This window comes from Leptodactylus fuscus, chromosome 11 (assembly GCF_031893055.1).
Source record: "Leptodactylus fuscus isolate aLepFus1 chromosome 11, aLepFus1.hap2, whole genome shotgun sequence".
Taxonomy (NCBI): Eukaryota; Metazoa; Chordata; class Amphibia; order Anura; family Leptodactylidae; genus Leptodactylus; species Leptodactylus fuscus.
Window position 1 is genome coordinate 83,106,637 of NC_134275.1, and position 23,680 is coordinate 83,130,316.

General features: G+C 42.6%; 6 protein-coding genes across 6 annotated transcripts; 4 read left to right on the forward strand and 2 right to left on the reverse strand.

Annotated features, from left to right (window-relative positions):
- Positions 1-1,812: 1,812 nt before the first annotated feature.
- Positions 1,813-3,233, forward strand: LOC142184306 (interferon lambda-3-like). The gene is made up of 5 exons (XM_075259089.1): positions 1,813-1,953; positions 2,354-2,431; positions 2,526-2,669; positions 2,781-2,858; positions 3,111-3,233. Exons 1-5 carry the CDS (start codon positions 1,813-1,815, stop codon positions 3,198-3,200), a joined length of 531 nt encoding a protein of 176 aa, XP_075115190.1. The 3' UTR covers positions 3,201-3,233.
- Positions 3,234-5,969: 2,736 nt separating this feature from the next.
- LOC142184269 (interferon lambda-3-like) lies at positions 5,970-7,344 on the reverse strand. Its single transcript, XM_075259044.1, has 5 exons — positions 7,204-7,344; positions 6,774-6,851; positions 6,520-6,663; positions 6,324-6,404; positions 5,970-6,066 (listed from the first exon to the last, which is right to left on the reverse strand). The coding sequence occupies exons 1-5, from the start codon at positions 7,342-7,344 to the stop codon at positions 5,977-5,979; spliced, it is 534 nt and encodes a 177-aa protein (XP_075115145.1). The 3' UTR covers positions 5,970-5,976.
- Positions 7,345-8,179: 835 nt separating this feature from the next.
- LOC142185203 (interferon lambda-3-like) lies at positions 8,180-9,486 on the forward strand. Its single transcript, XM_075260483.1, has 5 exons — positions 8,180-8,320; positions 8,762-8,839; positions 8,950-9,093; positions 9,196-9,276; positions 9,370-9,486. Exons 1-5 carry the CDS (start codon positions 8,180-8,182, stop codon positions 9,457-9,459), a joined length of 534 nt encoding a protein of 177 aa, XP_075116584.1. The 3' UTR covers positions 9,460-9,486.
- A 2,986-nt stretch (positions 9,487-12,472) lies between these two features.
- Positions 12,473-13,893, forward strand: LOC142184305 (interferon lambda-3-like). The gene is made up of 5 exons (XM_075259088.1): positions 12,473-12,613; positions 13,014-13,091; positions 13,186-13,329; positions 13,441-13,518; positions 13,771-13,893. The coding sequence occupies exons 1-5, from the start codon at positions 12,473-12,475 to the stop codon at positions 13,858-13,860; spliced, it is 531 nt and encodes a 176-aa protein (XP_075115189.1). The 3' UTR covers positions 13,861-13,893.
- Positions 13,894-16,616: 2,723 nt separating this feature from the next.
- Positions 16,617-17,949, reverse strand: LOC142185204 (interferon lambda-3-like). The gene is made up of 5 exons (XM_075260484.1): positions 17,809-17,949; positions 17,403-17,480; positions 17,150-17,293; positions 16,954-17,034; positions 16,617-16,706 (listed from the first exon to the last, which is right to left on the reverse strand). Exons 1-5 carry the CDS (start codon positions 17,947-17,949, stop codon positions 16,617-16,619), a joined length of 534 nt encoding a protein of 177 aa, XP_075116585.1.
- Positions 17,950-18,771: 822 nt separating this feature from the next.
- On the forward strand, positions 18,772-22,025 carry LOC142185205 (interferon lambda-3-like). Its single transcript, XM_075260485.1, has 5 exons — positions 18,772-18,912; positions 19,208-19,285; positions 19,381-19,524; positions 19,643-19,723; positions 21,936-22,025. The coding sequence occupies exons 1-5, from the start codon at positions 18,772-18,774 to the stop codon at positions 22,023-22,025; spliced, it is 534 nt and encodes a 177-aa protein (XP_075116586.1).
- The last annotated feature ends 1,655 nt before the right edge of the window (positions 22,026-23,680 follow it).

Sequence of the window (23,680 nt, forward strand, 5' to 3'; positions counted from 1 at the left end):
AATCCCAAGCAGCTCATGCCTATTTTGACCGACTCAGCCCTTTACACCAAGCCTGAGGAACAAGGTTCTTGGATCTCCAGTTCCTGTTTTGTGACCTCAGCTTGATTCCTGACTCCACTTTTGTTACCATTTTTGTCTCGATGTTTATCCATGTCTTGACCTTGGCCTTTTTCTTGGCCCTGCTTCTCCACCACCTGCCCCTGACGTGTGGATTGGACTTGACCACACTTTCATCTGACCCTCTGGTGCTTCGTGCCGGTGTCTCTCTGGCCCTTGCATAAGCTGCCACCTACACCATGAGCATTTTGGTAGATAGCAACCTGGTAGCCTCCCCATGGTGAAGACCAGATTCTCATACGTGGGATTAAAGGTTGAAAACCGTGGAGGCTACTTAGATATCGCCCTTGGGAGTGGCCCAAAGGAAAACTGGTTAGGTGGCACATGAGTCAAACGATCCGTTCTCTGTTACAGAACTCCTACAAACTGGAGGTAGGCATGAATTTTGGAATCCATTGCGTATTGACATCCAGGGAATTTTCCTCTATGTCCGAATTCATTTGGTATTGACTAGATTGGAGTTCTAGTCTAAGGGATCCTCCAGTAATTTTTCCATCGCCTTTCAGAAGGGGGTTTAGGGCTTTGCTGCAGGAGGTCTTGGTCCCAGAATAGTCGATGAATTGGTGGCAGTAGTACTAATACAGTAGTAGCATCGTCGGGAATGGAGCCAAGATTCACCATCAAGAGAGCGATCTGCTCATCTGAATACAAAGCTGGAACTGGGCGATGTGAATAAGATCTTCATTGTTATTGGTCTTTTCCTTGCCTTTTATCTCTTTTGTAAGCATGGTATCCTGGGTATGTGGACCCAAAGCAGAAGGTTGTACTTTAGAGAGGCATTCACGCCCAACAGTAGGTTCATAGCACCCGTGGTGATGGAAAACGTGCGACAACAAGGCTATTGTGCCCAAATGTGATTTACCACGGTCTTGGCTTATCATCTCCAGCTTGATGCTACACAGAGACCCCATTACTGGCCTTGAATTTGGTCTTCACAACACATTCTCACAGCTTAGGAATCCTTAGATCCAGAAGAATCGCTGGTGACTTCACCTCCCACTATGGTGGTGGCCAAAAGAAATAGCGCCGCGGGCTGATTATTATATGCAGTGAAGTTATGGACACCAATATATCCAATAAAATACATCACCAGATTCATTGTCCAATATCATTTTATCTTATGAAATCTTTGCATCTAGAATTCTCTCTATGTTCAGAAAATAAGAGGCAGCAGCCGAGGAAACTTCTTACAACATTCAGTGTCCTTACTATACAGGTGAGAAGGAGACATCAGGTAGATGGGAGGAGACTCGGGCACTACTACAATCTCAAGGTTCCTCCTGTCACCTGTAGTAGTGCCGGAGTCTCCTCCCATCTACCTGACGTCTCCTTCTCACCTGTATAGTAAGGAAACTGAAAGCTGTAAGAACTTCCCACGTCTCCTGTCACTTGCATTCAGATCGTAGAGAGAAGATCTCTCCACATCATGAAAATGGAGGAATGTTTCTTCTGCAACTTGGAATATAAAAGGAGAAACATGGGAAGACTTGAGACATTACTGAGAGCAGCAGCGGAGAGACACAAGAGCCCCGGGCAGGTGAGCATCTTCTACTGGCTGTATATACAGAATAATCAGAGCTGTGGACATTGACATGATGGATTTATGGACAATAATCCGGGTCTATGTATTAATATCTTATACACAGGTTCATAGGAAGAGAAGAAAGTCTCCAGATCGGCACCAAAACTCCGGCCATGGACATCAGACTGGTGGTCTTCAGTATTCTACTGGTGGCCGCGACCGGACACCCACACCGGAGACGCTGCCCCATGTCCAGATATAAGAAAGTATCTACCGATGACATCACCGTGATCAAAAAACTGCAGAATGAGCAAGTAAGGAGGGGGATGGTGTTATACTGAAAGGGGTCTCATATACAGCTATGGAGGGGGGTGGTGTTATACTGAGCGGGGTCTCATATACAGCTATGGAGGGGGGTGGTGTTATACGGAGAGGGGTCTCATATACAGCTATGGAGGGGGGGTCTAAATTCAGGAACCACAATATATCTGTAAGACAAGTCATCACTACTGCATTACACGGCAGATTTCAAGATGGTGGGATGGTAGAGTAACCATGATGATACGTATGTCCTACTACATGACAAAATTGAACAAAATCTTTACATGGTTCCTGACTTTGCCCCCACCCTGTATAATAGACATCATGTACTGAACATATAATACACATTACATGATATAAAGCTCCAACAAGTCCTTCTCTAACCCCCCACAGGAGAAGAACATGTCCTCCAACGCCATCACATGCTACAGCAGAATGATGAAGAACAAGCCGTCTGTATGTGACCTGAAGGTGAGTCCATATCTGCCCGGCTCTTCACTTTCACCAATTGTTTGCAAAATATCATCTAAACAATTTCATCTTTCTAACATCTTCTCTTCTACAGTCCAATGACCGTCTGATTCTGCCCTTGGAGCGAGTTACAATAACTACAGAAGTTCTGACTAATCTGTCCACGTCTGATGTGCCGGACCCTGTATCACAGTCATACATGATGTTCCTCAAAATCAGAGATGATCTTCTGATCTGTGTAAGTCCATGTGGTCCTTGTGGTCATTATTTGACTGGTTCATGCTTTGATATTTTGATGCTGGTCTAGACATATTGACCCATAATATCATCTTATACTTCTCATCTTCAGAGAGGACCAGGACACAGTGAGACGCCTTCTGAGCAGCTGAAGCCATGGCTGAAACATCTCAAGACATTTGTGGAAGAGGTAAGTGTCCTACATTGACCTACAGATGTGACATGCACTGAGAGCGTCCTGTCCTCCATATTGGATCAAATAGATGACCCAGGAGAGTAGATGAGGATCTACTGGTAGAGAGGTTCCCACTATACAATAATCTAGATATCATGGGAAAGCCAGAAGAAGAACATAGAGGAGATGACATGAAAACAAGGAAAATTTGTTTTTAATGGTGGGTCTACAACATGCACCATAAAGACTTGACCTGTTATTTTGTAGGCATCTCCACAATGTCTCCAGGACGCCGTGTTACTCGGCCTCATCCCATTACTGGTGGAAGACGTTGGGTGTTGGGCTCATGGGAAATAATTACAAAGAAGTTTCAAAGAAGATCCACAAGTCTTGATCTTCAATTTCCAGATCAACTGAAGAATGAAAATTTTTAGAACATCTTCCATGGACATCACAAGCCAATGGATCCCATTTCTATGACTGAGGTCACCTTTAAGCCATGATCATGAAATAGAAGAAACTCACCATCCATGGATCTGAAACCTCAGTCTATGGAGAATAAAGAGGACAATGAGGATGAGAAATGCCCTAGAACTTTATCATAATTATCAAGTTTTCTGGTTTTGAAAATTAAGGAGTTTAATTTTTTTCTTAATTCTTGACTATATGATATTCTGTATTTATATTTATTTATATTTTATGTATTTATATAATTTATTTCTATTTTATATTTTCAGCTTAATTATTATTATTGTATTTTGTTTTATTTATTGCTTATGGGCAAATTTTGGGATTTTTTTTATAAACTTTTTTAAAATCTTAAAACATGTTGAAATAAATTTGTCAATTATTCAAAAGTATTGAAATTTTCCAATGAACTTTGTTGAGTCTAAATTTGGCAATGATAAATTTTATCAGACAGGAGAATAGTCAGGAACAGAGGCAAGTGTCAGAGCCAGAAGTGGGAAAGCAGAGACCAGATGAAGATTCTCAAGGGAAAGGCAAAGTGAGTGTCAAGACCGAGGTCAAGATCAGGATGAGGATCCGTCAGGATAGAAAATCAGGAAGACAATGTAGAAGAATTGAGACGACACTCCAAGGAGTGATCTGTATGTGGTTTGCTTTTGTTTCACATGGGTTATACAAGTCCCATCACACAGGACATTATTAGGTGTATACAATAGGGGAACATTTAGGGTAAAACCCTTCATCAGACAGGAGATATTGGATTGTTGCAGAAATGCATTAGGATGTGATATCTCATGTATGGGAACACACTCTGGAGGAACCAATAATACGTGTGGAGGGAGATAACACCAGACATGTGTCCCCCACCTCCATACATACTACATACCGGTCCTCTCATCCAGAAGTAGGAAGTTTAATAAAGGTCGAAGCCAAATGAACTTTCAGCACCGGAGCTCTGCACTCGCCAGTGTATCATCTCACCCAACATGCTCATCTACCGGCTTACCTCTAGTTTACTCTGTGCGGTTTCGGACTCTCCAGGCTGCTGTGTATTTGCTCCTTCTTCTGCCCCTGGTGCACCCAATAGGGTGGGTTCGTCCTCCCTCTCAGCAAGGGATTAAGAAATCCACCTGTGCCCTGTCCAGCCAATCCCAAGCAGCTCATGCCTAATTTAACCGACTCAGCCCTTTACACCAAGCCTGAGGAACAAGGTTCTTGGATCTCCAGTTTCTGTTTTGTGACCTCAGCTTGATTCCTGACTCCACCTCTGTTACCATTCTTGTCTCGATGTTTATCCATGTACTTACCTTGGCCTGTTTCTCGGCCCTACTTCACCACCACCTGCCCCTGACCTGTGGATTGGACTTGACCACGCTTTCATCTGACCCTCTGGTGCTTCGTGCCGGTGTCTCTCTGGCCTTTGCATCAGCTGCCACCTACCTCAGGACCACTTTGTGAGGTAGCAACCTGGTAGCCTCCCCATGTTGAAGACCAGATTCTCATACATGGGGTTAACGGGTGAAAACTCTGGAGGTTACTTAGATATCGCCCTTGGGAGTGGCCCAAAGAAAAACCGGTGGTATAATGGGTCCTAAGATCTGTTCTCTGTTACAGAACTCCTACAAACTGGAGGTAGACATGAGATTTGGAATCCATTGCCTATTGACATCCAGGGATTTGTCCTCTGTCAGAATTCATTCAACACTGACTAGATTGGAGTTCTAGTCTAAAGGATCCTCTAGTCATTCTTCCATCGTCTTCCAGAAGGGGGTTTAGGGCTTTGTTGCAGGAAGTTTTGGTCCCAGAATAGTCATGAATTGGCGGCAGTAATACTAATACAGTAGTAGCATTGTCAGGAATGGAGCCAAGATTCACCATCAAGAGAGCGATCTGCTCATCCCAATACGGAGCTGGGAATAAGATCTTCATTGTTATTGGTCTTTTCCTTGCCTTTTATCTCTTTTGTAAGCATGGTATCCTGGGTATGTGGACCCAAAGCAGAAGGTTGTACTATAGAGAGGCATTCACGCCCAACAGTAGGTTCATAGCACCCGTGGTGATGGAAAACGTGAGACAACAAGGCCATTGTACCCAAATGTGATTTACCACGGTCTTGGCTTATCATCTCCACCCTGATGCTACACAGAGACCCCATTACTGGTCTTGGATTTGGTCTTGACAACACATTCTCACAGCTTAGGAATCCTTAGATCCAGAAGCATCACTGGTGACGTCACCTCCCACTATGGTGGTGGCCAGAAGAAATAGCGCCGCAGGCTGATTATTATATGCAGTGAAGTTATGGACACCAATAAATCCAATAAAATCCATCACCAGATTCATTGTCCAATATCATTTTATTTTATGAAATCTTTGCATCTAGAATTCACCAGAATGACAATAAATATAATAACATTATTATAAATATAATAAAAAACTGAATAAATAAAAATTTAAAAAATCTTTACATTCTTTCTCTATATTATGGAACGTTCACATTGGGATTATGTTCTTGTCTATGACAGGTGACTGTAGATTACTAAAGATCATCTTCTCAGTTCTTCATAATGACCAGGATTTCGTGATGTTCATGAAAATATTCCATAAATTAAGTTTCGAAGAACGTCCCATAGACTTATGGATGCTCCTTGAGACTTCATTGCAGTTACTTTCCATGAGCCCAACATCCAACATCTTCCACCAGTAATGGGATGAGGCCGAGTAACACGGCGTCCTGGAGACATTGTGGAGATGCCTACAAAATAACAGGTCAAGTCTTTATTACGTATGTTGTGGACTCGCCATTAAACACATTTCCTTCTTCTTGTCATCTTCTCTATCTAACATCTATGTTCTTTCTTCATTGTGGATTTTCCATAAAGTTCAGATCATCTTCTGTTATCAGAAGATCCTCATCTGCTCTACATGTCCAGGGTCATTTATCTGCTCCACCATAGAGGACAGGATGCTCTTGGTGCATGTCACTTCTGTAGGTCAATGTAGGACACTCACCTCTTCCACAAATGTCTTGAGATGTTTCAGCCATGGCTTCAGCTGCTCAGAAGGCGTCTCACTGTGTCCAGGTGATCCTCTCTGAAGATGAGAAATATAAGATGATGTTATGGATCAATATGTCCAGAACATCACCGACACCAACATCAAAGCATGAACCAGGAAAACAATGACCACAAGGACCACATGGACTTACACAGATGAGAAGATCATCTCTGATTCTGAGGAACATCATGTATGACTGTGATACAGGGTCCGGCACATCAGACGTGGACAGATTTGCCAGAACTTCTGTAGTTATTGTAACTCGCTCCAAGGTCAGAATCAGACGGTCATTGGACTGTAGAAGAGAAGATGTTACAAAGATGAAATTGAGGAGGTGGGATTCACTTTAGATGATGTTTTGCTAACAATTGGTGAAAGTTAAGATCCGGGTAGATATGAACTCACCTTCAGGTCACATATAGACGGCTTGTTCTTCATCATTCGGCTGTAGCATGTGATGGCTTTGGAGGACATGTTCTTCTCCTGTGGGGGGTTAGAGCAGGACTTGTTGGAGCTTTATATCATGTAATGTGAATTATATCTTCAGTATATGATGTCTATTATACAGGGTGGGGTCAAAGTCAGGAACCAAGTAAAGATTTTGTTCAACCCTGTCATGTAGTTGGACATACGTATCATCATGGTTACTCTACCATCCCACCATCTTGAAATCTGCCGTGTAATGCAGTAGTGATGACTTGTCTTAGATATATTGTGGTTCCTGACTTTAGACCCCCCTCCATAGCTGTATATGAGACCCCTCTCCGTATAACACCATCCCCCTCCATATCTGTATATGAGACCCCTCTCCGTATAACACCATCCCCCTCCTTACTTGCTCATTCTGCAGTTTTTTGATCACGGTGATGTCATCGGTAGATACTTTCTTATATCTGGACATGGGGCAGCGTCTCCGGTGTGGATGTCCGGTCACGGCCACCAGTAGAATACAGAAGACCACCAGTCTGATGTCCATGGCCGGAGTTTTGGTGCCGATCTGGAGACTTTCTTCTCTTCCTATGAACCTGTGTATAAGATATTAATACATAGACCTGGATTATTGTCCATAAATCCATCATGTCAATGTCCACAGCTCTGATATTCTGTATCTACAGCCAGTAGAAGATGCTCACCTGCCCGGGGCTCTTGTGTCTCTCAGCTGCTGCTCTCAGCAATGTCTCAAGTCTTGTCATGTTTCTTCTTTTATATTTCCAAGTCCAGAAGAAAAATTCCTCCATTTCCATGATGTGGAGATATCTTCTCTGTATGTTCAGAAAATAAGAGACAGCAGCCGAGGAAACTTCTTACAGCATTCAGTTTCCTTACTATACAGGTGAGAAGGAGACGTCAGGTAGATGGGAGGAGACTCGGGCACTACTACAATCTCAAGATCCCTCCTGTCACCTGTAGTAGTGCCGCAGTCTCCTCCCATCTACCTGACGTCTCCTTCTCACCTGTATAGTAAGGAAACTGAAAGCTGTAAGAACTTCCCACGTCTCCTGTCACTTGCATTCAGATCGTAGAGAGAAGATATCTCCACATCATGAAAATGGAGGAATTTTTCTTCTGCAACTTGGAATATAAAAGGAGAAACATGGGAAGACTTGAGACATTGCTGAGAGCAGCAGCCGAGAGACACAAGAGCCCTGGGCAGGTGAGCATCTTCTACTGGCTGGATATACAGAATATCAGAGCTGTGGACATTGACATGATGGATTTATGGACAATAATCCAGGTCTATGTATTAATATCTTATACACAGGTTCATAGGAAGAGAAGAAAGTCTCCAGATCGGCACCAAAACTCCGGCCATGGACATCACACTGGTGGTCTTCTGTATTCTACTGGTGGCCGTGACCGGACACCCACACCGGAGACGCTGCCCCATGTCCAGATATAAGAAAGTATCTACTGATGACATCACCGTGATCAAAAAACTGCAGAATGAGCAAGTAAGGAGGGGGATGGTGTTATACGGAGAGGGGTCTTATATACAGCTATGGGGGGGATGGTGTTATACTGAGAGGGGTCTCATATACAGCTATGGAGGGGATGGTGTTATACGGATAGGGGTCTCATATACAGCTATGGAGGGGGATGGTGTTATACGGAGAGGGGTCTTATATACAGCTATGGAGGGGGTGTCTAAAGTCAGGAACCACAATATATCTAAGACAAGTCATCACTACTGCATTTCACGGCAGATTTCAAGATGGTGGGATGGTAGAGTAACCATGATGATACGTATGTCCTACTACAAGACAAAATTTAACAAAATCTTTACATGGTTCCTGACTTTGCCCCCACCCTGTATAATAGACATCATGAACTGAACATATAATACACATTACATGATATAAAGCTCCAACAAGTCCTTCTCTAACCCCCCACAGGAAAAGAACATGTCCTCCAACGCCATCAAATGCTACAGCAGAATGATGAAGAACAAGCCGTCTGTATGTGACCTGAAGGTGAGTCCATATCTACCCGGATCTTCACTTTCACCAATTGATTGCAAAATATCATCTATAGTGAATCCCACCTCAACAATTTCATCTTTCTAACATCTTCTCTTCTACAGTCCAATGACCGTCTGATTCTGACCTTGGAGCGAGTTACAATAACTACAGAAGTTCTGGCAAATCTGTCCATGTCTGATGTGCCGGACCCTGTATCACAGTCACTCATGATGTTCCTCAGAATCAGAGATGATCTTCTGATCTGTGTAAGTCCATGTGGTCCTTGTTTGCCTGGTCCATGCTTTGATGCTTCAGGGCTGGCCCGGACATATTGACCCACAACATCATCTTATATTTCTCATCTTCAGAGAGGATCACCAGGACACAGTGAGACGCCTTCTGAGCAGCTGAAGCCGTGGCTGAACCATCTCAAGAACTTTGTGGAAGAGGTAAGTGTCCTACATTGACCTACAGGTGTGACATGCACTGAGAGTATCCTATTCTCAACATACATAATAACGACTTGACCTGTTATTTTGTAGGCATCTCCACAATGTCTCCAGGACGCCGTGTTACTCGGCCTCATCCCATTACTGGTGGAAGACGTTGGGTGTTGGGCTCATGGAAAGTAACTGCAAAGAAGGTTCAAAGAAAAGCCACAAGTCTTGATCTTCAATTTCAAGATCAACTGAAGAATTTTAATTTTTGGAACATCTTCCATGGACATCAAAAGTCACTTTATGAAAAGTAGAAGAAATTCCCCATCCATAGATCTGAAACCTCAGTGTATGGAGAACAATTGGGAAATACTCTAGAATTTTATCATGATTATCAATTTTTCTACATTTGTTTTTAAAATGAAGTTGGTTCCATTGTGGAATATCCCTAAAGAAAAATGTATATTTTTTATTTATATTTTATGTATTTATATAATTTATTTCTATTTTATATTTTCAGCTTAATTATTATTATTGTATTTTGTTTTATTTATTGCTTATGGGCAAATTTTTGGATCTTTTATAAACTTTTTTTTAAATTTTAAAACATGTTGAAATAAATTTGTCAATTATTTAAAAGTATTGAAATTTTCCAATGAACTTTGTTGAATCTAAATTTGGCAATGATACATTTTATTCGGAGAATAGTCAGGAACAGAGGCAAGTGTCAGAGCCAGAAGTAGAAAGACAGAGATCAGATGAAGATTCTCAAGGTCAAGGCAAAGATAGTGTCAAGACCGAGGTCAAGATCAGGATGAGGATCCGTCAGGATAGAAAATCAGGAAGACAATGTAGAAGAATTGGGACAACACACCAAGGAGTGATCTGTATGTGGTTTGCTTTTGTTTCACATGGGTTATACAAGTCCCATCACACAGGACATTATTAGGTGTATACAATAGGGGAACATTTAGGGTAAATCCCTTCATCAGACAGGAGATATTGGATTGTTGCAGAAATGCACTAGGATGTGATATCTCATGTATGGGAACCCACTCTGGAGGAACCAATAATACGTGTGGAGGGAGATAACACCAGACATGTGTCCCCCACCTCCATACATACTACATACCGGTCCTCTCATCCAGCAGTAGGAAGTTTAATAAAGGTCGAAGCCAAATGAACTTTCAGCACCGGAGCTCTGCACTCGCCAGTGTATCATCTCACCCAACATGCTCATCTACCGGCTTACCTCTAAGTTTACTCTGTGCGGTTTTGGACTCTCCAGGCTGCTGTGTATTTGCTCCTTCTTCTGCCCCTGGTGCACCCAATAGGGTGGGTCCGTCCTCCCTCTCAGCAAGGGATTAAGAAATCCACCTGTCTGCCCTGTCCAGCCAATCCCAAGCAGCTCATGCCTATTTTGACCGACTCAGCCCTTTACACCAAGCCTGAGGAACAAGGTTCTTGGATCTCCAGTTCCTGTTTTGTGACCTCAGCTTGATTCCTGACTCCACTTTTGTTACCATTTTTGTCTCGATGTTTATCCATGTCTTGACCTTGGCCTTTTTCTTGGCCCTGCTTCTCCACCACCTGCCCCTGACGTGTGGATTGGACTTGACCACACTTTCATCTGACCCTCTGGTGCTTCGTGCCGGTGTCTCTCTGGCCCTTGCATAAGCTGCCACCTACACCATGAGCATTTTGGTAGATAGCAACCTGGTAGCCTCCCCATGGTGAAGACCAGATTCTCATACGTGGGATTAAAGGTTGAAAACCGTGGAGGCTACTTAGATATCGCCCTTGGGAGTGGCCCAAAGGAAAACTGGTTAGGTGGCACATGAGTCAAACGATCCGTTCTCTGTTACAGAACTCCTACAAACTGGAGGTAGGCATGAATTTTGGAATCCATTGCGTATTGACATCCAGGGAATTTTCCTCTATGTCCGAATTCATTTGGTATTGACTAGATTGGAGTTCTAGTCTAAGGGATCCTCCAGTAATTTTTCCATCGCCTTTCAGAAGGGGGTTTAGGGCTTTGCTGCAGGAGGTCTTGGTCCCAGAATAGTCGATGAATTGGTGGCAGTAGTACTAATACAGTAGTAGCATCGTCGGGAATGGAGCCAAGATTCACCATCAAGAGAGCGATCTGCTCATCTGAATACAAAGCTGGAACTGGGCGATGTGAATAAGATCTTCATTGTTATTGGTCTTTTCCTTGCCTTTTATCTCTTTTGTAAGCATGGTATCCTGGGTATGTGGACCCAAAGCAGAAGGTTGTACTTTAGAGAGGCATTCACGCCCAACAGTAGGTTCATAGCACCCGTGGTGATGGAAAACGTGCGACAACAAGGCTATTGTGCCCAAATGTGATTTACCACGGTCTTGGCTTATCATCTCCAGCTTGATGCTACACAGAGACCCCATTACTGGCCTTGAATTTGGTCTTCACAACACATTCTCACAGCTTAGGAATCCTTAGATCCAGAAGAATCGCTGGTGACTTCACCTCCCACTATGGTGGTGGCCAAAAGAAATAGCGCCGCGGGCTGATTATTATATGCAGTGAAGTTATGGACACCAATATATCCAATAAAATACATCACCAGATTCATTGTCCAATATCATTTTATCTTATGAAATCTTTGCATCTAGAATTCTCTCTATGTTCAGAAAATAAGAGGCAGCAGCCGAGGAAACTTCTTACAACATTCAGTGTCCTTACTATACAGGTGAGAAGGAGACATCAGGTAGATGGGAGGAGACTCGGGCACTACTGCAATCTCAAGGTTCCTCCTGTCACCTGTAGTAGTGCCGGAGTCTCCTCCCATCTACCTGACGTCTCCTTCTCACCTGTATAGTAAGGAAACTGAAAGCTGTAAGAACTTCCCACGTCTCCTGTCACTTGCATTCAGATCGTAGAGAGAAGATCTCTCCACATCATGAAAATGGAGGAATGTTTCTTCTGCAACTTGGAATATAAAAGGAGAAACATGGGAAGACTTGAGACATTACTGAGAGCAGCAGCGGAGAGACACAAGAGCCCCGGGCAGGTGAGCATCTTCTACTGGCTGTATATACAGAATAATCAGAGCTGTGGACATTGACATGATGGATTTATGGACAATAATCCGGGTCTATGTATTAATATCTTATACACAGGTTCATAGGAAGAGAAGAAAGTCTCCAGATCGGCACCAAAACTCCGGCCATGGACATCAGACTGGTGGTCTTCAGTATTCTACTGGTGGCCGCGACCGGACACCCACACCGGAGACGCTGCCCCATGTCCAGATATAAGAAAGTATCTACCGATGACATCACCGTGATCAAAAAACTGCAGAATGAGCAAGTAAGGAGGGGGATGGTGTTATACTGAAAGGGGTCTCATATACAGCTATGGAGGGGGGTGGTGTTATACTGAGCGGGGTCTCATATACAGCTATGGAGGGGGGTGGTGTTATACGGAGAGGGGTCTCATATACAGCTATGGAGGGGGGGTCTAAATTCAGGAACCACAATATATCTGTAAGACAAGTCATCACTACTGCATTACACGGCAGATTTCAAGATGGTGGGATGGTAGAGTAACCATGATGATACGTATGTCCTACTACATGACAAAATTGAACAAAATCTTTACATGGTTCCTGACTTTGCCCCCACCCTGTATAATAGACATCATGTACTGAACATATAATACACATTACATGATATAAAGCTCCAACAAGTCCTTCTCTAACCCCCCACAGGAGAAGAACATGTCCTCCAACGCCATCACATGCTACAGCAGAATGATGAAGAACAAGCCGTCTGTATGTGACCTGAAGGTGAGTTCATATCTGCCCGGCTCTTCACTTTCACCAATTGTTTGCAAAATATCATCTAAACAATTTCATCTTTCTAACATCTTCTCTTCTACAGTCCAATGACCGTCTGATTCTGCCCTTGGAGCGAGTTACAATAACTACAGAAGTTCTGACTAATCTGTCCACGTCTGATGTGCCGGACCCTGTATCACAGTCATACATGATGTTCCTCAAAATCAGAGATGATCTTCTGATCTGTGTAAGTCCATGTGGTCCTTGTGGTCATTATTTGACTGGTTCATGCTTTGATATTTTGATGCTGGTCTAGACATATTGACCCATAATATCATCTTATACTTCTCATCTTCAGAGAGGACCAGGACACAGTGAGACGCCTTCTGAGCAGCTGAAGCCATGGCTGAAACATCTCAAGACATTTGTGGAAGAGGTAAGTGTCCTACATTGACCTACAGATGTGACATGCACTGAGAGCGTCCTGTCCTCCATATTGGATCAAATAGATGACCCAGGAGAGTAGATGAGGATCTACTGGTAGAGAGGTTCCCACTATACAATAATCTAGATATCATGGGAAAGCCAGAAGAAGAACATAGAGGAGATGACATGAAGACAAGGAAAATTTGTTTTTAATGGTGGGTCTACAACATGCACCATAAAGACTTGACCTGTTATTTTGTAGGCATCTCCACAATGTCTCCAGGACGCCGTGTTACTCGGCCTCATCCCATTACTGGTGGAAGACGTTGGGTGTTGGGCTCATGGGAAATAATTACAAAGAAGTTTCAAAGAAGATCCACAAGTCTTGATCTTCAATTTCCAGATCAACTGAAGAATGAAAATTTTTAGAACATCTTCCGTGGACATCACAAGCCAATGGATCCCATTTCTATGACTGAGGTCACCTTTAAGCCATGATCATGAAATAGAAGAAACTCACCATCCATGGATCTGAAACCTCAGTCTATGGAGAATAAAGAGGACAATGAGGATGAGAAATGCCCTAGAACTTTATCATAATTATCAAGTTTTCTGGTTTTGAAAATTAAGGAGTTTAATTTTTTTCTTAATTCTTGACTATATGATATTCTGTATTTATATTTTATGTATTTATATAATTTATTTCTATTTTATATTTTCATCTTAATTATTATTATTGCATTTTGTTTTATTTATTGCTTATGGGCAAATTTTAGGATTTTTTTTTATAAACTTTTTTAAAATCTTAAAACATGTTGAAATAAATTTGTCAATTATTCAAAAGTATTGAAATTTTCCAATGAACTTTGTTGAGTCTAAATTTGGCAATGATAAATTTTATCAGACAGGAGAATAGTCAGGAACAGAGGCAAGTGTCAGAGCCAGAAGTGGGAAAGCAGAGACCAGATGAAGATTCTCAAGGGAAAGGCAAAGTGAGTGTCAAGACCGAGGTCAAGATCAGGATGAGGATCCGTCAGGATAGAAAATCAGGAAGACAATGTAGAAGAATTAAGACGACACTTCAAGGAGTGATCTGTATGTGGTTTGCTTTTGTTTCACATGGGTTATACAAGTCCCATCACACAGGACATTATTAGGTGTATACAATAGGGGAACATTTAGGGTAAAACCCTTCATCAGACAGGAGATATTGGATTGTTGCAGAAATGCATTAGGATGTGATATCTCATGTATGGGAACCCACTCTGGAGGAACCAATAATACGTATGGAGAGAGATAACACCAGACATGTGTCCCCCACCTCCATACATACTACATACCGGTCCTCTCATCCAGCAGTAGGAAGTTTAATAAAGGTCGAAGCCAAATGAACTTTCAACACCGGAGCTCTGCACTCGCCAGTGTATCATCTCACCCAACATGCTCATCTACCGGCTTACCTCTAGTTTACTCTGTGCGGTTTCGGACTCTCCAGGCTGCTGTGTATTTGCTCCTTCTTCTGCCCCTGGTGCACCCAATAGGGTGGGTCCGTCCTCCCTCTCAGCAAGGGATTAAGAAATCCACCTGTGCCCTGTCCAGCCAATCCCAAGCAGCTCATGCCTAATTTAACCGGCTCAGCCCTTTACACCAAGCCTGAGGAACAAGGTTCTTGGATCTCCAGTTCCTGTTTTGTGACCTCAGCTTGATTCCTGACTCCACCTCTGTTACCATTCTTGTCTCGCAGTTTATCCATATCTTGACCTTGTTCTCGGCCCTGCTTCTCCACCACCTGCCCCGTGGATTAGACTTGACCACGCTTTCATCTGACCCTCTGGTGCTTCGTGCCGGTGTCTCTCTGGCCTTTGCATCAGCTGCCACCTACCTCAGGACCACTTTGTGAGGTAGCAACCTGGTAGCCTCCCCATGGTGAAGACCAGATTCTCATACATGGGGTTAACGGGTGAAAACTCTGGAGGCTACTTAGATATCGCCCTTGGGAGTGGCCCAAAGAAAAACCGGTTAGGTGGTACAATGAGTTCTAAGATCTGTTCTCTGTAACAGAACTCCTACAAACTGGAGGTACACATGAGATTTGGAATCCATTGCCTATTGACATCCAGGGATTTGTCCTCTGTCAGAATTCATTCAACACTGACTAGATTGGAGTTCTAGTCTAAAGGATCCTCTAGTCATTCTTCCATCGTCTTCCAGAAGGGGGTTTAGGGCTTTGTTGCAGGAGGTTTTGGTCCCAGAATAGTCATGAATTGGCGGCAGTAATACTAATACAGTAGTAGCATTGTCAGGAATGGAGCCAAGATTCACCATCAAGAGAGCGATCTGCTCATCCCAATACGGAGCTGGGAATAAGATCTTCATTGTTATTGGTCTTTTCCTTGCCTTTTATCTCTTTTGTAAGCATGGTATCCTGGGTATGTGGACCCAAAGCAGAAGGTTGTACTATAGAGAGGCATTCACGCCCAACAGTAGGTTCATAGCACCCGTGGTGATGGAAAACGTGAGACAACAAGGCCATTGTACCCAAATTTGATTTACCACGGTCTTGGCTTATCATCTCCACCTTGATGCTACACAGAGACCCCATTACTGGTCTTGGATTTGGTCTTGACAACACATTCTCACAGCTTAGGAATCCTTAGATCCAGAAGCATCACTGGTGACGTCACCTCCCACTATGGTGGTGGCCAGAAGAAATAGCGCCGCAGGCTGATTATTATATGCAGTGAAGTTATGGACACCAATAAATCCAATAAAATCCATTACCAGATTCATTGTCCAATATCATTTTATTTTATGAAATCTTTGCATCTAGAATTCACCAGAATGACAATAAATATAATAACATTATTATAAATATAATAAAAAACTGAATAAAAATTTAAAAAATCTTTACATTCTTTCTCTATATTATGGAACGTTCACATTGGGATTATGTTCTTGTCTATGACAGGTGACTGTAGATTACTAAAGATCATCTTCTCAGTTCTTCATAATGACCAGGATTTCGTGATGTTCATGAAAATATTCCATAAATTAAGTTTCGAAGAACGTCCCATAGACTTATGGATGCTCCTTGAGACTTCATTGCAGTTACTTTCCATGAGCCCAACATCCAACATCTTCCACCAGTAATGGGATGAAGCCGAGTAACACGGCGTCCTGGAGACATTGTGGAGATGCCTACAAAATAACAGGTCAAGTCTTTATTATGTATGTTGTGGACTTGCCATTAAACACATTTCCTTCTTCTTGTCATCTTCTCTATCTAACATCTATGTTCTTTCTTCATTGTGGATTTTCCATAAAGTTCAGATCATCTTCTGTTATCAGAAGATCCTCATCTGCTCTACATGTCCAGGGTCATTTATCTGCTCCACCATAGAGGACAGGATGCTCTTGGTGCATGTCACATCTGTAGGACACTTACCTCTTCCACAAATGTCTTGAGATGATTCAGCCATGGCTTCAGCTGCTCAGAAGGCGTCTCACTGTGTCCAGGTGATCCTCTCTGAAGATGAGAAATATAAGATGATGTTATGGGTCAATATGTCCAGATCATCACCGACACCAACATCAAAGCATGAACCAGGAAAACAATGACCACAAGGACCACATGGACTTACACAGATGAGAAGATCATCTCTGATTCTGAGGAACATCATGTATGACTGTGATACAGGGTCCGGCACATCAGACATGGACAGATTTGCCAGAACTTCTGTAGTTATTGTAACTCGCTCCAAGGTCAGAATCAGACGGTCATTGGACTGTAGAAGAGAAGATGTTGGAAAGATTAACATTTTGAAATGAGATTCATTTACGATGATACTTTGCAAACAATTGGTGGAAGTGAAGAATCTGGTAGATAGGACTTACCTTCAGGTCACAGACAGACGGCTTGTTCTTCATCATTCGGCTGTAGCATGTGATGGCGTTGGAGGACATGTTCTTCTCCTGTGGGGGGTTAGAGCAGGACTTGTTGGAGCTTTATATCATGTAATGTGTATTATATATTCAGTATATGATGTCTATTATACAAGGTGGGGTCAAAGTCAGGAACCATGTAGAGATAGTTACTCTACCAGCCCACCATATTGAAAACCTCCCTATATAATATATATAATATAATAAAATTATGAAATTATTTGTCTTAGAAACTCTTGTGTGGTTCCTGACTTTAGACACCCCCATAGTCATGAATGAGACCCCTCTCCGTATAACACCATCCCCCCCATAGCTGTATATGAGACCCCTCTCAGTATAACACCATCCCCCTCCTTACTTGCTCATTCTGCAGTTTTTTGATGACGGTGATGTCATCGGTAGATACTTTCTTATATCTGGACATGGGGCAGCGTCTCCGGTGTGGATGTCCGGTCACGGCCACAAGTAGAATACAGAAGACCACCAGTCTGATGTCCATGGCCGGAGTATTGGTGCCGATCTGGAGACTTTCTTCTCTTCCTATGAACCTGTGTATAAGATATTAATACATAGACCCGGATTATTGTCCATAAAGCCATCATGTCAATGTCCACAGCTCTGATATTCTGTATCTACAGCCAGTAGAAGATGCTCACCTGCCCGGGGCTCTTGTGGCTCTTGGCTGCTGCTCTCAGCAATGTCTCAAGTCTTCCCATGTTTCTCCTTTTATAGTTCCAAGTCCAGAAGAAAAATTCCTCCATTTCCATGATGTGGAGATATCTTCTCTGTATGTTCAGAAAATAAGAGACAGCAGCCGAGGAAACTTCTTATAACATTCAGTTTCTTTACAGGTGAGAAGGAGACGTCAGGTAGATGGGAGGAGACTCCAGCACTACTACAGGTGACAGGAGGAACCTTGAGATTGTAGTAGTGCCCGAGTCTCCTCCCATCTACCTGACGTCTCCTCACCTGTAAAGAAACTGAATGTTGTAAGAAGTTTCCTCGGCTGCTGTCTCTTATTTTCTGAACATAGAGAGAAGATATCTCCACATCATGGAAATGGAGGAATCTTTCTTTTACAGTCTGAAGTATAAAAGAAGAAACATGAGAAGACTTGAAACATTGCTAAGAGCAGCAGCCGAGAGACACAAGAGCCCCGGGCAGGTGAGCATCTTCTACTGGCTGTATATACAGAATATCAGAGCTGTGGACATTGACATGATGAATTTATGGACAATAATCCCGGTCTATGGATTAATATCTTATACACAGGTTCATAGGAAAAGAAGAAAGTTTCCAGATCGGCACCAAAACTCCGGCCATGGACATCAGACTGGTGGTCTTCTGTATTCTACTGGTGGCCGTGACCGGACGTCCACACCGGAGACGCTGCACCATGTCCAAATATAAGAAAGTATCTGCCGATGACATCACCGTGATCAAAAAACTGCAGAATGAGCAAGTAAGGAGGGGGATGGTGTTATACAGAGAGGGGTCTCATTCATGACTAGGAGCCACAATATATCAGCAGGAGAGTCATCTCACCTTCTTAACTATATGGTGGATTTCATGGTGGTAGAATGGTGGAATGGTACAATAACCAATGAAAATCCAATGCTTGCAATATTGTAGGAGATGAAGTGTCCATTGGTGGTTCCTGACATTTGGCTCTACAGATATAAAATATTATCAATTATTCTATACTCGACTTATTATACATACACATAATGTCACATAAACCTCTAACCCTCCCACAGGAGACCATGATGTCCTCCAATGCCATCAGATGTTACAGCATGATGATGAGACACAAGCAGTCTGTATGTGACCTGGAAGTAAGTCCATAGTGACCTCTATAACTCCCTTCCTACCCCAGTCCAGCCAAGAGAAAACACGAATCTCTAATCTTCTGAATTTTTCCCACTTTCAGCCCAGTGACCGTCTGCTGTTGACCTGGAATCGAGTGTCTATAACAGTTGATGTTCTGGAAAACATGTCCGCATCTGGTGCTTTAGATTCTGGATCTCGGTCACTCATGGTCTTCCTTCGACTGAGAGATGACCTTATGATCTGTGTAAGTTTGCACGGTGATTATAAGACCTATTTTTGTGTGTTCTACTTTGGCTGTAGGTATTAGTATAGTATAAGTCATATTGACCCATCAATCATCATCATCATCTTCTGTCCTGCAGAAAGAGTCTTCAGGATTCATCGAGACTCCTTCTGAGCACCTGAAGCCATGGCTGCACCATCTCCAGAAGTTTATGGATGAGGTAAGTGTCTTACACCAGTAATATGGATGTTCTCTTCACTATTTTTGATTAAGAAACTTAAAGATAAGACCGAATAATAGCAAGAATACGTAATCCTCTAGGGAAAGACAAAGGTGAAAAAATGTGGGAATGACATGACTCCACATATGACTAGTGGAGAGCCAGATGGACTCCTAGAGTCTAAGTAAAACTGTCTGTATAGCTAGATGTATAAACAACAGGATGCTTGGCTGTAAAGATATAACCAGTAGGATTCTTGGCTGTATAGCTAGAGGTATAACAAGTTGGATGCTTGGCTGTATAGCTAGAGGTATAACCAGTAGGACACTGGGCTATATAGCTAGAGGTATAACCAGTAGGATGCTTAGTTATATAACGAGAGGTATAACCAGTAGGATGCTTGGCTGTATAGCTAGAGGTATAACCAGTAGGATGCTTAGTTATATAACTAGAGGTATAACCAGTAGGATACTGTGCTGTATAGCTAGAGGTAGAACAATAGGATGCTTGGCTGTAAAGATATAACTAGTAGGATGTTCAGCTGTATAGCTAGATATATAACCAGTAGGATGCTTGGCTGTATACCTAGAGATTAGGGTTGAGTCGATCTTGAGATTTCAAGATCGATTTTAAAATCTGATTTCTGATCATTTTCCAGCTGATCTCGATCCCGAAATTTGCTCAATCACCGATCGGAATCCGATCTTTTACGATCCTGATCCTCAACCCTAGTCAATGCTTCTCTATGGGAAAAGTCACTTTTGGGGTTGAGCCGATCTTGAGACAAACTCCGATCTCGATCCCGCTGGAAAAGATGGGGTCGGAATTCCGATCGCGAAATTTACTCGATCGGCGATCAGAATCCGTTTTTTTCTGATCCTGATCGTTCAACTCTACTATAGATATAACCAGTAGAGTGCTCAGCTATATAGCTAAAGATATAATCAGTAGGATACTTGACTGCATAGCTAGAGATATAACCAGTAGGGTGCTCAGTTGTATAGTTAAGAGATATAACGAGTAGGATACTCAGCTGCATAGCTAGAAGTATATAACCAGTAGGATTCTCGGCTGTATAGCTAGAGGTATAACCAGTAGGATGCTCAGCTGTATAGCTAGAGGTATAACTAGTAGGATTCTCAGCTGTATAGCTAGAGGTATAACCAGTAGGATGCTCGGCTGTATAGCTAGAGGTATAACCAGTAGGATGCTCAGTGGTATAGTTAGAGGTATAACCAGTAGGATGCTCACTATATAATTAGGGATATTATCAGTGGCAAGAGAATGTGATCCCACTTATAGAGTGCTGGTGAGATCACATCTGGAATACTGTTATGGAGAACCCACCTATAAAAAGGAAGAAAAATAGAAGGGTCGCCAAGGTGGGCTACAAAAATAGTTAAGGGTCTAAAGAATAAATAATATCAGGAGAGACTTCAAGATCTTAAAAGTTGTCTGAGACCCAAGGATAATGAATACTGATGGGGGTCCGACACCCAAGCTAGAAGCTGTATAAAGCGTACAAAGACCTACACTGTAGTGGTGTCAGGGAACATCAGCTCTGCTCCCATTCACTTCAATAGGAGAACTGTTTCTGGCTGTATACAATAGAAACAACTTCTGGCAGCTGAATCAGCTGATCGGTGTGGGGTCCGAGTTTTGGTTCTGTAGATAGGTCATCAATGTCCACTACCTTTAGGTCTCAGACCACCCCTTAAATCTGTATAGCCATGAGGAAACGGGGGACACTGTTGAAAGCTTCTCTAGTTTCACACAAAAATTGTGCTCTGCGTCCTTTAGGTCCGGTGGTGGACCCGAGTGACGTAGAGCCAGACCGCTGTTACAGTCGTTATACATAGACACCAGTGAACCCCAATGACTAACTGAGGCGCCAAGAAAACTAGTCCAATTTCATCATACTAAACTTATGGGTTTAGTCTAATTTACGAGGGTCTATTGTGCAAATCAATAACGACATCAAGGCTGAGGTCAGGGCTAAGTAAAGTTGTGCCTATGCAAGAAGCTCAGTGAGCTTAGGGAGTCAATGGCGATGAGAGGATGGAGGAGGTAGAGACCCCCAAAGTGACTGCGCCCCGCAGAGGTTCACCTAGAGCTGGGGTCGGCTTTATCTAAATAGCCAAAATGAGAATCTTGACTACCACGGGAGGAGTCCATGACAATTTCTAAAGAAATTTTTTATCCATATTTATAGGAATCTCCACAATGTCTCCAGGACGCCGTGATACTCGGCCTCATCCAGTTATTGGTGGAAGACGTTGGGTGTTGGGCTCATGGCCAGTAACTACAAAGAAACTTCAAGGAAAACCTACAAGTCTAAAGGGCGATCTACAACATCTAAGCACAGCTTCATCTTATCCTTTAGCGAACAGCAAGAACCTTTCAAGGAATATTTAATTTTTATATATATTTTATTAATATTTATTTAATATTTTTGAATATTTATTTGTATTTCTATATCTTATTTTATTATATATTTGCTCATTTATATTTTTGCATTATTTAATAATTTAATTTATAATTATTTATTTTTAATTATTAAATTGGTGGATTATTAGATTTCTTATGATTTTTTTTTAAAAACTTTATGTTACAATAAAACATTTTATCATGACTTCTGATCTCCTGGTTATTTCTGGTGACATGGGAGATGTTTCTCCAGACACTCTCTCTTCAGGCTCATTAGTTAGGAAACCATTATTTCTATGATTGCGGACTGGACACTAGATGCCCAAAAAGGACTTTGCCTACGACAGCTGCCGCCTCTCCTGGTCCTTGGTGCTCCCAGGACTTACAGTAGGGGCAAATGGTGTAACAGCCGGGTAGTCACATACGTAATAATATGAAGCATGTATCAATAGAGCAATGAGGGAACATAGTAACTTACCAATAGATGATGAGAACCGTCATGTAGTTACAAGCAGTGCTAGAAGAAAAGACAAGGAATATACAAGATGCTACATCCTACTAATTTGTGTGTTTGGATGTTTGAAGGGTTGGATATTTGTTCCTCAATCAAGCAAAAACGGCTGAACGGATTTGCATGAAATTTGCCATATACATAGATAGGAACCCCGATTAAAACATAGGCTACTTTTTATCCCGGTAAATGACGTCACTATACTACTGCAGTGAAGGGAATTTAAGTTCACACAACACTAAAGGACCTGTGATGACATCATCTCAGGTCCTTGAGCCATTCTAGGATAGGATCATGCTAGGCAGTGGGCAGGGCTACATGCTATTTTGTGGGCGGAGCTATATAGGATAAAGCTGGACAGTGTGAAAGCTTAAGAAAATGGAGTCTCATGGAAGATCAGGAGACTACAGAACATGCAGGATGTGTGTGGGCAAGAGGAGTATATTGGGTGTAGAATTTTAGCGAGTAGGACAGGGAATGTGTTGTTCTGTGTCTGATGGGGGAGGGGGGAGAACTTTGGCACATTTCAGCAACATTCAGCCCTTTGTAACACAGAAGCTGCTCAGACAGTCACATAACAAAACCCCTGTAATCATAATTGCCAGATGTAGCAGAGCTTACGCTGCGCTGTAGCACACCTCTGTAGGCTCTCCATATGCAAACATGTACATACAGCTGGGTATCCTACGCATAAACAGCGATGTAGCAGAGCCGAGACGCAGGAGCAGGCTGATCGAACTTTGGCACATTTCAGCAACATCCATTCAGCCCTTTGTAACACAGAAGCTGCTCAGACACTGACATAAGAGCACCCCTATAATCCAAACGGCCAGATGTAGCAGAGCTTAAGCAGTGCTGTAGCACAGCTGAGTACACTCTCCATATGCAGAGATGTACATACAACTGAGTATGCTGCGCATATGCTGCCATATAGCAGAGCCGAGACGCGGGAGCAGGCGGATCATCCACAACAGCAATTGGCTAAATAGAAGCGGCTCAGCGCCAACACCATCCCGCAG